This window comes from Psittacula echo (assembly GCF_963264785.1).
Source record: "Psittacula echo genome assembly, chromosome: 10".
Taxonomy (NCBI): domain Eukaryota; kingdom Metazoa; phylum Chordata; class Aves; order Psittaciformes; family Psittacidae; genus Psittacula; species Psittacula echo.
In genome coordinates, this window is record NC_137741.1 from 21,350,027 (window position 1) to 21,362,100 (window position 12,074).

General features: G+C 47.6%; 2 protein-coding genes across 2 annotated transcripts in view; one reads left to right on the forward strand and one right to left on the reverse strand.

Moving 5' to 3' along the window:
- The window catches only part of PIAS1 (protein inhibitor of activated STAT 1), a gene marked incomplete at its 5' end in the record, with an annotated part of 62,386 nt that extends 58,195 nt beyond the window's left edge, over positions 1-4,191 (forward strand). Inside the window, 1 exon segment of the mRNA XM_080626131.1 lies at positions 185-4,191. Coding sequence (XP_080482257.1) covers positions 185-481 — 297 coding nt within the window. The 3' untranslated portion in view covers positions 482-4,191.
- Positions 4,192-6,950: 2,759 nt separating this feature from the next.
- On the reverse strand, positions 6,951-10,789 carry CALML4 (calmodulin like 4; the record flags this gene model as incomplete). The annotated part of the gene is made up of 4 exons (XM_080626763.1): positions 6,951-7,144; positions 8,389-8,577; positions 9,247-9,387; positions 10,750-10,789. 4 exons carry the CDS (start codon positions 10,787-10,789, stop codon positions 7,047-7,049), a joined length of 468 nt encoding a protein of 155 aa, XP_080482889.1. The 3' UTR covers positions 6,951-7,046.
- Between the last annotated feature and the right edge of the window lie 1,285 nt (positions 10,790-12,074).

The window sequence follows — 12,074 nt, forward strand, 5'->3', positions numbered from 1 at the left end:
GAAGTAAAAGTTCACGGCATCAGTCCTTGCCTTACTTGCCTTACAGAGCGATTGAGTAGCCAGGCTGGTGTGATACCCAGAACCTGTCAGAGCTTTAGCTTACAAATACCTTCTTTTGTGCTGGTCTGAATCAAAACTGTGGTGTCTGAAATGTAACTTGCAAATGTTGTTTTTCCCCCCCCAGCATTACAACACCTCCCTTCTTGCCGCTGCAGCTGCGGCAGTTTCTGCATCAGATGATCAAGAACTCTTACACTCTCGTTTTTTCCCATACACTTCATCTCAGATGTTTCTCGATCAGCTAAATGCAGGAGGAAGCAGTTCTCTGCCAGCCACAAATGGTAGCAATAGTGGCAGTAACAGCAGTCTTGTTTCCTCCAACAGCCTGCGAGAGAATCATGGTCATCCAGTTGCAAGTAGGAGCAGCACGGACACGGCGTCCATCTTTGGTATCATACCAGACATTATTTCGTTGGACTGATTTTTGGAATATATGAACTCGTCCGAGGAAATCTTTGTGCTTGGTTTTACTTTCTGTTAGAAACATAGACAAGTTTTTTTCCTTTTTTAGGGAAAAAAATTTATGTGTACAGAGAACAAAAGTATATTTTCAGTTTTACTTTTGTATATAAACCTAAGATGGCCTCACTGGTAAAAATAAGAAAAAAAAACCACAAAACAAAAAAAAATTAACAAAAACAAGGAGCTTCAGTTCATTTCTATGGATGCTGAAGATTTTACACCTGTGCATTTGTCATGTGAGTTATTTTTCCTCCCCTCCCCCCAGTTTGGACACAAACGGCATTATTTTCTTCACAGTAACATAAACAGGAATGGAGCTGAACTTTTAAAGTTCAAACTTATGAGAGGGTTTTTTTCTCCTCTTGGGGTCATTTCCCTTTGGTGGTGGAATCTAATTCCCCCATCCCACACTTAGTGCAGATTTCGTTATGCTTAAAGTGGAAGAAACCCTACTCAAAGTGTTCCACAGCATCCCCTCTGTTCGCAGGACAGAGCCTTTCAGGAGTGGCTTTGGCTTTTTGGGATTTGTTTTGGTCATTTCTGGTTCTGTGTGACCCTCTCTTCAGATCGTTTTGAATTCCATGCTTTGGTCAAGCATGTTACAAGCTCATTAGTGCACCAATTATTCTTGAGGGCGAGACTCAATAAAATCTCAGGCTGAGGAATTTACTTGGCTGTGCTTACATGGGACAAGACAGAGAACTTTTATAGACTCTAGCCCCAAATAAAAGCATTGACACATTGGACTGTAGGGGGTTGTGTCTAGGAACTTACTATGAAATCCTTGTCAAATATCTTAAGATCCTAATCAGCAAAATATTAAGCATGTGTCAGTTTTAAATTTGCAGAGCTGCTTGTGCTTTAAAGTTAGCCATGCGTGTGTAACTGGCCTATTGAATTGAGGCCTGTCTTGTTCTGGCTGGAGAAGCCTACTTTTAGCTGCAGTAGATCAGATTTCTGCTTCAAAGTGAACTCGTCAACAAAAGGACAAAAATACAAATACTAACACACTATTGCATGGTCTGTGCAGCCGATAATGGTCTTGGTACACACTTGTCTTCGGAGGTCACATCCATCAAAATGAATACTCAATGTTCAATGTGAGTCTTTTAAACCAAAAACCAACCCTATAGCAAAGCCCCCTCCTGTAGCCCGTGTACTCAAACGATTGCTACCTATTGAAGTCTCTTAGGGTAGTGGGTTTCAAAACTCAATTTTCTGTTTTTGGCCTTGTAATTCCTTTGATTCCCCTGGTTTTTCCTCACATTTCTGTTGAACTTTGAGCCATAATTCACTCCCCAGGTTCTTTTCTCTTTTTAAGTTGTGCATGACGTAGAAAAACCTTTTTGTTTGAGAACTGATGGGTCATTTGGGCTGATCCGTTCTTATTAAAGAGTGAAACGTGTAAATAGCTGGAATGCAGTTTTTCAGGAGATTCTTTAAGGTTAAGAGAAGGGGGAGGGAAGGAAGCGATTCTCTTGTGTCCCAAAGTCCATGTCAGAGAGAGTAAATATTTCCTCTGGTGTGAAAACTATTTTTATAGCTGGTTGAAAGTGCAGGTAATGAGTTTATCAGGAAAAGAGAGTTAAGGAATACTACAGTGAGCAGATTCTTGTCTGACCTTTCCATGTCCAAACCTGTTGATTGCAGTTAGTTGCTTTGAGCATTGACAAGGGCCACCTTTTGCCTATGAAGTTGTCTGAAAACTCTTGCATTGATTAAAAAAAGAAAAAAAAAAAAAAGAAAAAAAAAAGAAAAAAAAGGAAAAAAAAGGAAAAAAACAAGGAAAAACCCCCCTCTTTAATCCAAGTAGCATTAGGTATTGCTGTATGATCAGTTGTATGGTTATTTGAGAGGTTCACATTATGTGGCATCCAAAATCGTTTTTAGTGTTTTTACAGCATCCCTCTGCCACTAAATAGTTGACTTGAATTTTGGAAACAACTGTTTGTGTTTATATGTATATGTGTGTGTATATATGTATTTATAGATCCGTGTGTGTGAGTTCAAAGTGAGTTAAATAGTTTTTCCCATGCATGTGTATTTCATACATATCTGGCTGATATATATATTTCACCATACACCAATTTTATAATTTATTAAATGTCAGTTAAAAAAAAAATAAATAAAAGGATAGAAAATGGGAAATACTTATTTTTTAAACTCAGTCTGATTTTGAAGTGATTAAACCTACACTAGGAATATATCTCATACATTTTAGTCATGAATACTAACCTGGTAACTTCAGAGCATATGCTTTGCTATAATACCCTTTGTAAACCTGGAGTACAAGTGCTGTCGGTGTAACGGGGAGCGTGTGTGGCCCCGGTTCTGAACCACCCAGGAGACACTGGGAGAGCTGTTGTGCCGACTATGGTGGCAACGTTTCATTGACTGTATTGTTAAAGATGACCTGAGGAGCAGCTTGTGTCACTTTTGACAATGGTATTAAAGTCTTGTTAACCCACATCTAAAATGAACCGTGGCAAGTGTGTGATAACACGGGATCCGGCATCTTTATGCCTGGCTTAGCTTTTGGAAAGCGAGGTCAGATGATGGCGACTTCCATTTCCTCACGCGTTATCCTGAAGGGAAGGAAGGCTGTTCAGTTCACCGGTGTCATTTTTGAACCTCATGGCTCTACAAAGAAGGGACAGACGTGTTCTGAAGTCCTCCTTTGTGGTATTAATCCCATATGCTTTGTGAGTATTCCTGTTTCATGCTAGGGTGTTCTTTATTGCTGATAATTCTCTGTGCCTCTGACCACAGTTAACATTGCTTGGTAGAAGTCTCAGTCTGAGTTCTCGACAAGTTCCCTGCAAATGTCACTCCCAGACTCGATCTCCATTAGTTCATGTATTAACAAAGATGCTGTAGAGCAATCCAGAGCTCCCTTCGCTGCCCATGGCAGAGTTTCTGTGATCCTTAGCCTGGAGGTCTCTTGTCCTCAAGTTCTTCCACCAGCGAGGTGGGGTGTGCACACACTTGTGCCTGTTTTATGTCAGGTATGAGCACACAGCTGTTTAATAGCAGGGTGGAAGTGGCTTTGAAAGCTCTTAGGGCATTACTGATGCATCCTTTAGATGCTCTAACCTAGGCCATGTGTTAAGATCTTGGTGGCACTTCCATAACAATAGATGTGACAGCAACTGCAGGCTCGCCCCTTCCTCCCCACGGCAAGGACTCAAAGCCTTTCAAGGGTAGGATGACTGATAGGTTGTCATTGGACTCTCTTGGACCCTCACTAAGGCTGCAAGGAGAACGTTTGACAAATGAATTCTTCACTGCAGTTTAACATTTCAGGGGTTTAAGCACATTTTGAATAGACAAGGGTTTGTTTTGTCAGTGTAACCAGTTTTCTTTTCTCCTTTTAAACAGAGCTTAGATTTCTAACAAGGGAAAATTGCTGGTGGTCCCCGAAAGTGCTGCTGTTAATTGTTCTAATTAACAAAGGGAAAATGTATATAAGCAGAATATTAAAATTACCATTAATTCCATGAATTGAAAGCTGTCATTCATTGCCTTAAAACTTTCTCTTAGTTTCCATACGGCATGCCAAACCAGTAAACGGCTTTTAAAAATGTATAGTAGACCAATGTCAGTTTGTATAAAAGTACCAAGTGAAAATATTTATTATATGCATTGGAAAAAAAAAAATGGTTTACCTATTGAATGTTACCTGTTTATGTAGAAATCTTTAGATGTAATAAAAAGCATTCAGTTACGTTGTGTTTCCTGGGGGAAAATTTAAACGGGGGGGGGGGGGAGAGGAGGGTGTTTTCTGTGATTCACGAGATCCAAAGGTCCCTTTTGGACAGGGATGCTTTGCCTCCAGTTGTTTTGTGGCATGGAATGGCTCTTGTTTTCTCTCCAAGCTTTTACAAGTTGGTTTTGGAGCGGGTGTGAAGGGGGGTTTCTGTTTGCTTGTATTTGGGTAGGGTGAACCCACCCAGAGAGGATGATGACCCCCTGTTAGGATCCAGATCCACTCTGGAGCAATCCAAAGTGATTCTGAGCTCATCAGTCCCCATGACATATGAGCTTTCATACTGTCTACAGCTGAAGGGATTTGTTCATCAGCTGTTCTGCTCAATAGGGAAGTATTAAGCTGTGTATGAGATCATTTGTAATTTGGTTATTGATGCATATTGGAAACAAATGCTTCTAGATGCACTCCATATTTCGTAAGGTGATTATGCTCACAGCAGCCGAGGTTTGTGCTTGCTTCCATCACTGGTGCTTCTGCAGCAGAGGGTTGGAAGGGCTCCGGTGGGCAGCCAGAGCTCCCTCGGTGCCGTGGGCAGAGCTCCAAAAGGCACTGGAGCAGAAAGGCTCCGTGGTGAGGTAGGTGGGGTTTGTATCCAAACGCTGGGATTAACTGTGACGGGTGGGAAGAGAGGTACATGGGAAATCTGATCCTTTGCTGTTGGTAGGAGCTGTTGTTTTTGTTAGTGAATCTTTGCTCTATTTCACTGTGTGCTGTTATTCTGGAGTGTTTGAGTGCTGAGCTGCTTGTAACTCTGCGTCTGAGAAACGGGGGTTTTCAGGTTTATTTTCTATCCATAGAGTAAGAAGATGCTGGATGCATTAGACAGGCATGACAGGGTCTGTCAGGTCTACACTGAGCAAAGTTCATTTCCCCTCCAAGCACAATCCTTGACTCTTCAGTGGGTTTTTCATCTTGGCATATCAGGATCTGAGTCTGACCTTACTGGGTTAGCTCAGGACTGCTGCCTCGAGAGCTGCAGGCTCTGCAGCCTGGCTCTGAATCAAGGGAGGCTGGGCACAAAACTGCCCTTTGTCTTAAATACAGGACTGAGAGGGACATCCTGCATCTGCTTCCATTTCTTGCACAGCATTCAGCATGTCATTTAGTCTTTTGTGCCTTCCCCCCCCCGTGTAATACTCCATAAGAATAATTCTTACCCTTACAGAGACACTGATTTGGGAGAGTTAAGATTTCATGTCAGAGAATGGTTTGGGATGGAAGGGACCTTAAAGCTCCTCCAGCTCCAACCCCTGCCAAGGGCAGGGACACCTTCCACTGGAGCAGGGTGCTCCAAGCCCTTGTGTCCAGCCTGGCTCATAATTCAGTTTTGGTTTTATTTTTCCAGTTTCTAACCAAATTTGTGGTAATTACAGTCCTGCTTGATTCTGTGTGTCAGCCCTGTGTGATGATGCTCTCTGTGGTCAGTGGTCTTCAGGCAATGCAGCATGCCTCAGTAGGGGATAAACGTATTGTGTATGCTGTGGCTGTGACAATTTGACTGCTGATTGTTTCACAGGTAGAGCAAAGGATGAGTTGGTTGCTTCAGTGGCCAAGATTGGGAATTAAAGCAAGGAAGGAGGGGAGGCCGAGGGGAGGGAAGGGCCTCTCACAGGGAAAAGCCACTGCAGACCCACGGGAACATGGCCTTTTCCAGCATGTGGCTGCTTCTGCGTGATGGTCTTTGTGTGGATCTGACTTCAGAGAGGATCTGCTGTATGTGGTCCTAAATTTCATATGAGGGTCTGTGGACCTTCACTAAGGCTGCCAGGATACAGGTGGAGTGAGATCAGTCATAACCGTTCTGGGTCAGAGTGGTTTTCATCACTCTAAAGCCAGCAGGGATGGGTGGGTTTCCCTGGTGTGGAGAAGCTGAATTTCCTGGCCCTGGTCTTCCCTGCCAGGCTGTCTCTGGGAGTGTGTCCCTGGCGGATAGCCCAGAACTTGGTGACAGATACATTTACCAAGCACAGCATTTTCAGTGGGTTGCCTCAAAACCAGCTTCACCGCACGGAGATTTGGTGCTGAAGATCCTGTGCCTTGGTAAGTAATGGGACAGAGATGCTGTGTGCTGGAGGAGTGGGAGAGGAGGAGGAATGAGGTGGTGATTGTAGAGCATTGCTGTGATTGGAGAATGGGAAGTTGTCCTCAGCTGAGCATCACTGACTTGGGGAGCAGAGAATTGGTGCTGTGTGTCTGTGGTGCTCAGGATAGTCAGCAGGGCTGTGGCTGTTGACTTGACAGGGGATCATGCACCGGAAGCAAGGAGCTGTGCAGAGCTGTACTGATTTACCACTGTCATTGCATAGTTGAGCTTCCAGGGGAGTCCCTACACAAAAGACTGTATCTGAGCTTGGGTGTGTGGAAGCAGGAAATGGTTGTGGTGATGCTGACACTGTCACCACGAGGCCTTAACTACAACTTCCCATTTATGCCACAATCTGTACTTAAATGCATTCTAAAAATCGTTTTTATCATTTTTCATTGTTTGTTCTATTTTAGCCACTACTTTTTAAGCAGGACACACGTTACACAAGGGATGTGAGATGCAGTTTATTCAAATCACAACAGCTCACATTTTGTGACAGCATTCCTTCAGGAATGGGGTGGGATCCTGAGTGAGTGTAAGCACTGTTGTGAAGGCATAATAAGGGAGTTTAAAGGCAAATGATGATTCCTGAGTCCAAGTAGTAAGCAGGAAAAGCTGAAGTCAGGGAAGTCTCAGGTTCCGCTCTTACCAAATCTCTTGGTTTGGGTTTCAGTAGTCGACTGTTGGAAGACAAATCTTGTGGACAAATTCTTCATATCTGATCGTTCCGTTTGGTCCAACTTTGGCTTCTTTGAGCAGGTCATCAACTGAAAGAGAGGAAGGAAACCACAGGTTTGAGAGGCAAATGGTTACAGATGTGTTCTTCATAAGAGCAGCAATGCGGGAGTTGGGTTTCAGACCAGTTTTGTTAGTTCTGGGATCAGGTCTGGTACCATCCCGATGAGTTCTGAACTAGCTGCAGTTCACACTTGGAGGTAGATCTCTGTGTCTAACTTTCTGGAGCAGAGGTGCCCATCTCCTTGATACCCACATGGAAAAGATTCACAAATTTAGTCTAAAACAGCTTTTAATTGCTTCTGGTGGCTTATTTGGCCTGGATAGCAAACCTGCCCCTATTCAATTTAGACCAGGCTAAGTGCTCATAGAGATGATGTGCCCAACTTGAAGTAGATCTGCGTGACACTTGTTAATGTTGGTGGGCCTTTAATGTTCGAAAGGGAAGAATATCTCAGCTGGAGCTCTAAGGCTCTCTCTGAAAATACATCTGAAGAAGTGGTAACTGTGTAGTTGGCACCTGGGAGCAGTGGGATGCTTTCCATTCCGGCTTTGGGAGCTCCTTGGCAGTGACAAGAGCTGCCTAATGTAAAATGTTATCTTATACAGGCTAAGCCATCAGAATCATAGAACCCCAGACTGGTTTTGGGTTGAAGGCACCTTAAAGTTCATCCAGTTCCAACCCCCTGCCATGAGCAGGGACACCTTCCACTAGAGCAGCTTGCTCCAAGCCCCTTCCAACCTGGCCTTCAGCACCTGAACATTAAATACAGCATCTCTATGTGATAAATCATCATTCCAGGGAGCAACTCCAGCAAGGGAAGAGGTCTCTCGGTTAACAGGCATCTGGGTTGCAAGACACGGCATCTCTGCTTGGCCATTGTGGTGTGGCTAAAGGCTGATGACAGCAAAGAGACTTTGTCCTCACATGAGTCTAATTAGAGCTGATGGTGCTAATGGTTCTCTTTGGCTTGGGGAGTGCTCCCTGCTCTGTGTGTGTCTGGGCTCCCCTGGGGGCTCTGGTTTATGTGGGAAAAGCCTTTTAAATGAAGGCACAAACTCATTGTGTGGCTGTGAGACTGGTGCTGGTGGGGTGGACACAGCAGCAAGATGCGGTGCCCCGGTGCCCTGGACATTGTGTGTGTGATGGGGGGGACATCCCTTCTCTCCGGTGTGCACCAGCGCTACCTCCTGCTGGCACAGGTCCTTTCCCAGAGGGAATTCAGGAAGGAAATCAGATGAGGAGCATTTGATACATCTTTGAATTGCAAAGTACCTTCTTCCTCGGAGAGCTTCTCGCCTAGTCTGGTGAGCTTGGCTTTCAGCTCCGAGACGGTGATGACGCCTCTCTTCTCCCTGTCTATCATGGACAGGGCGGTGAGGATTTCCCTCTCGGGCTCCTCTTGCTTCATTTGCCTGTACATGATATTGAGGAAAGTGGAGAAATCCAACTCCGCGTTTTTGTCTGGAAAAATAAGAGGAGATCCCTTAGGAATGGCTCAGTTTTGTAGTCTGGATCCTGCCCTGAGCATCCCCTTCCTCTTCCCCCCTTTCCCCCTTTCCCCCTTCCTGGGGCACGTTTTGCGTGGCTCTGGTCTGCACCAGGATGGACCATACCTGAGGGGTTCCTTCTGGCCTAAACCCCATTTATAGCTTTACTACACTTGTGTATCCAGGTTTGCTGTGTATAAGGTCTGTGCCAGACCTAGCATCCAGCATTCTTAATCCAGCCCATTGTATGTCGTGATTTTTTGCTCTTTGTGCTGTGCTTTGAATTCATTTGTGTACCTGCACATGAATATCTTTCAGTGCTCTTCTACCTCTGCTGCTTGGACTGGACAGGTTCCCAGCCTCAAAATCCACAATCAATATAAATGCCTTGAAGCTTTTCTTGTCAATGGCACTGGTTTAACCCATGCACTGATTTGACTTTGTTCCCATCACATCAGACCATAGGCTTTGGTCACTGCTCTTGGTTTGCATTGCCTGTTTCACCTAGAGGGGACGGTTCCCTGCCGGACCACAGGGAAGCTGCATTTCCCCATCTGTTTCATCCATGTGTTATCCATGGTTTATCTCCATGTGTTATCCATGTTTTACCTATCTCCATGTGTTATCCGTGGGCTGCACTCACCGATCCTGTGCAAGTGGAGGTGTCTCTGCGCCTCCCCAGGCGTGGGGCTGGCTCCCAGGCACCGCATCACTGCCATCAGGTCCGAGGCCTTTATCTTCCCCTTTTGTTTCTTGTCGTAGAGGGAAAAACATTCCTTGAACTCTAATTAAAACCCAAACCCGTTATTCCCTGCGAGAGGACATGGATCCGCCGCTGACGCCTCCTCCCCCGTGGCCCGGCCGGGCGCTGTTGGTCGGGTTCCAGCAGGGATATTGTGTCTGCTGTGGGGTGTCTCGTTTCAGGATGATGGATGGGGGGGATGGACCCTGGGTAAGTGCCAAAGGCAGTGAAAATCCAGGCTTGGGAATAGTGGAGCTAAAGGGGGCCTTCAGCCTAACGGAGCAAGTCTGAGAGTGGAGTCAGGCTGCTACACATGGAGAATGGTGTTTGAAAGTACTTTGCCTTTGTGGGGTAGGAGAGGATGATGAAGGAGGGAGGCTTAAGGGTGGAATCTCAGCCTGATTTGTGTTGGAAGGGACCTTAAAGCTCCTCCAGCTCCAACCCCTGCCACAGGCAGGGACCCCTTCCACTGGAGCAGCTTGCTCCAAGCCCCTGTGTCCAACCTGGCCTTGAACACTGCCAGGGATGGGGCAGCCACAGCTTCTCTGGGCACCCTGGGCCAGCGCCTCAGCACCCTCACAGGGAAGAGCTTCTGCCTAAGAGCTCATCTCAGTCTCCCCTCGGGCAGGTTAAAGCCATTCCCCTTGGCCTGTCCCTACAGGCCCTTGTCCCAAGCCCCTCTCCAGGTTTCCTGCAGCCCCTTTAGGCACTGGAGCTGCTCTCAGGTCTCCCCTTCAGGAGCCTTCTCTTCCCCAGGCTGTCCCTTCACCCTGCTGCAGGTTTGAGGGTTGGGTGCCCTGTGGGTGCTGTGTGGGTGCCATGGCCTCCCCTGCCCTGTCCGCCTCCTCCCAAGGCCGCTGCAGATGGTCAGGTTTACATTAATACTCTCATTATGCCTTAAGCCATTCTCTGTCAAACCCTTCCCATCGCAGCCCGGGGCAGGGGCCCCGCTCCCAGGGAGAGCCTCGGTGCCTCCCAGTGACTTCCTCCATCCTCCTTCCTCCTCCTCCACCTTCGCTCCCATCCTACAGGAAGCCTCAGCACTGCAGGCTCCTCCTGGTCCCTGCTGCTGCTTGGCTGGGGCTGGGGGGGTTCATGGGGCTGGGAGGTTGCTGGTCCCGATGTAATCCAGTGGGTGGGTATGGGGGGGATCAGGCCCCAGCACTATGCTAGAACTGGGGAGACTTCTCTGGTTTCAGGGCAAAGCGATCCCCTGGAGAGCTGGGAGGAGGCGAGTGGGGAGCACAAGCTCAGAGTGAGGCCCTTAGGGGGGAAATGCCATTTATATAAACTTAACAAATCACATCTATCTATCTATCTATCTATCTATCTATCTACACACACATTTAAGCTGATCTCACTAATAGGAAGAAACAACCAAAACCGTATCAAAACCGTACATACCATTGATCTGATCCTGGGACAGGAATTTTGCCTGGAGCATGGAAAGGGGAAGGAGAAGGGAAGAGAACAGGAAAACCTGCTTTAAAATCCGGATGGGAATCAGTGTGGGGGGTTTGTATCAGCCCAAACGCTTCACTCACCATTGTTTAGGGGCTCTTCCTTGTGTCCGACACTGCCCGTGGGGCTCGGAGGCGCCTGCTCCTGCTTTCCTACTTGATTAAGGGCTAAAGTCCGGGGTGGAGAGAGGCTGTAATAAATACCCCGCTGCCATGGCTACGAGACCTGATCCCTGCCAGGCTGGATCCCGCGGCTCCCGCTCACGTGCCATGGGGATAACGGCGCTCCCAGAGCCTCAGACGGGACCGAGGAGCGGGGTGAGAGCTTCCCTGGGTCGGGGTTTAGGGGTGCTGGGGCCGGGCTGGATGGAGATGGGATGGTGCGGCACACAGGGTTCGATGATCCCCGAGGACTGCACACCTTGCGCTAAGCTTTGCTGCTGGGGCACAAATCCAGCCCATTGCTGGCTGCTGGGGATGGGTCAGGGGCATTTACAGCCCCACAGGTCGCTGCTGCAGGGGTTTGGTGGTGGCAGCAGCAGCAGGAGGTGCTTTGGGCTCTGTGCAGGCTGTTGGGCATCGCTGGCCATGTCCCGTGCCCTGAGCTGGGGCAGGTGAGGCGGGAGGGAGGGGAAAGGTTTGTGAGGGATTTAAGGCTCCCCATTGTCTGCACTGTTATTCGTTAGCATCGATTCAGCTGATCTGCCTGGGTCGGACGCCTCCAGCCCTGCCAGGTCTCGCTGCAGACACAGAGGGGGATGATGCTGCGGGGCAGATGCAGTGATTCAGAGAGCTCTGAGGTTTAACCTGGGTGCTTTTGGACCAGCCCGGACCAACAGCCCTGCTCACGTCTTCTGGTCTCTCCCCGCACTGCACTACTGCTGCCACCCCGGTGATGTTCACGGCATTGAAAAGCAAGTGCTATGATTATGTCCCATCCTGACCCCATCAGGAGAGCTGAGCCAGTGGTGTGGGTGCAGGGAGGGTGGTGCTGAGCCTCTCTGCATCTGCTGGTGCTGGAGCTATCCCAGAAGGAAACCCAGCAGCAGGATCAGCACATGTGAGAGGGGATGAGGTACCTGATGCTGGGTTGTGGTGGAGATCCAGACCCAAGACCAAAGTATTTAGTGGCCACAGTGACCACTGCAGCATGGACCAGCCCTTCCCAGGGTGGACCCTGCTCTGTTACAGTGACGTGTTCATGGTCCTTAAACCTCAAGGGTCTCCTTTCAAAGGGCAGAGCTGCTTCAGGGAGCAGCCAGAGCCACT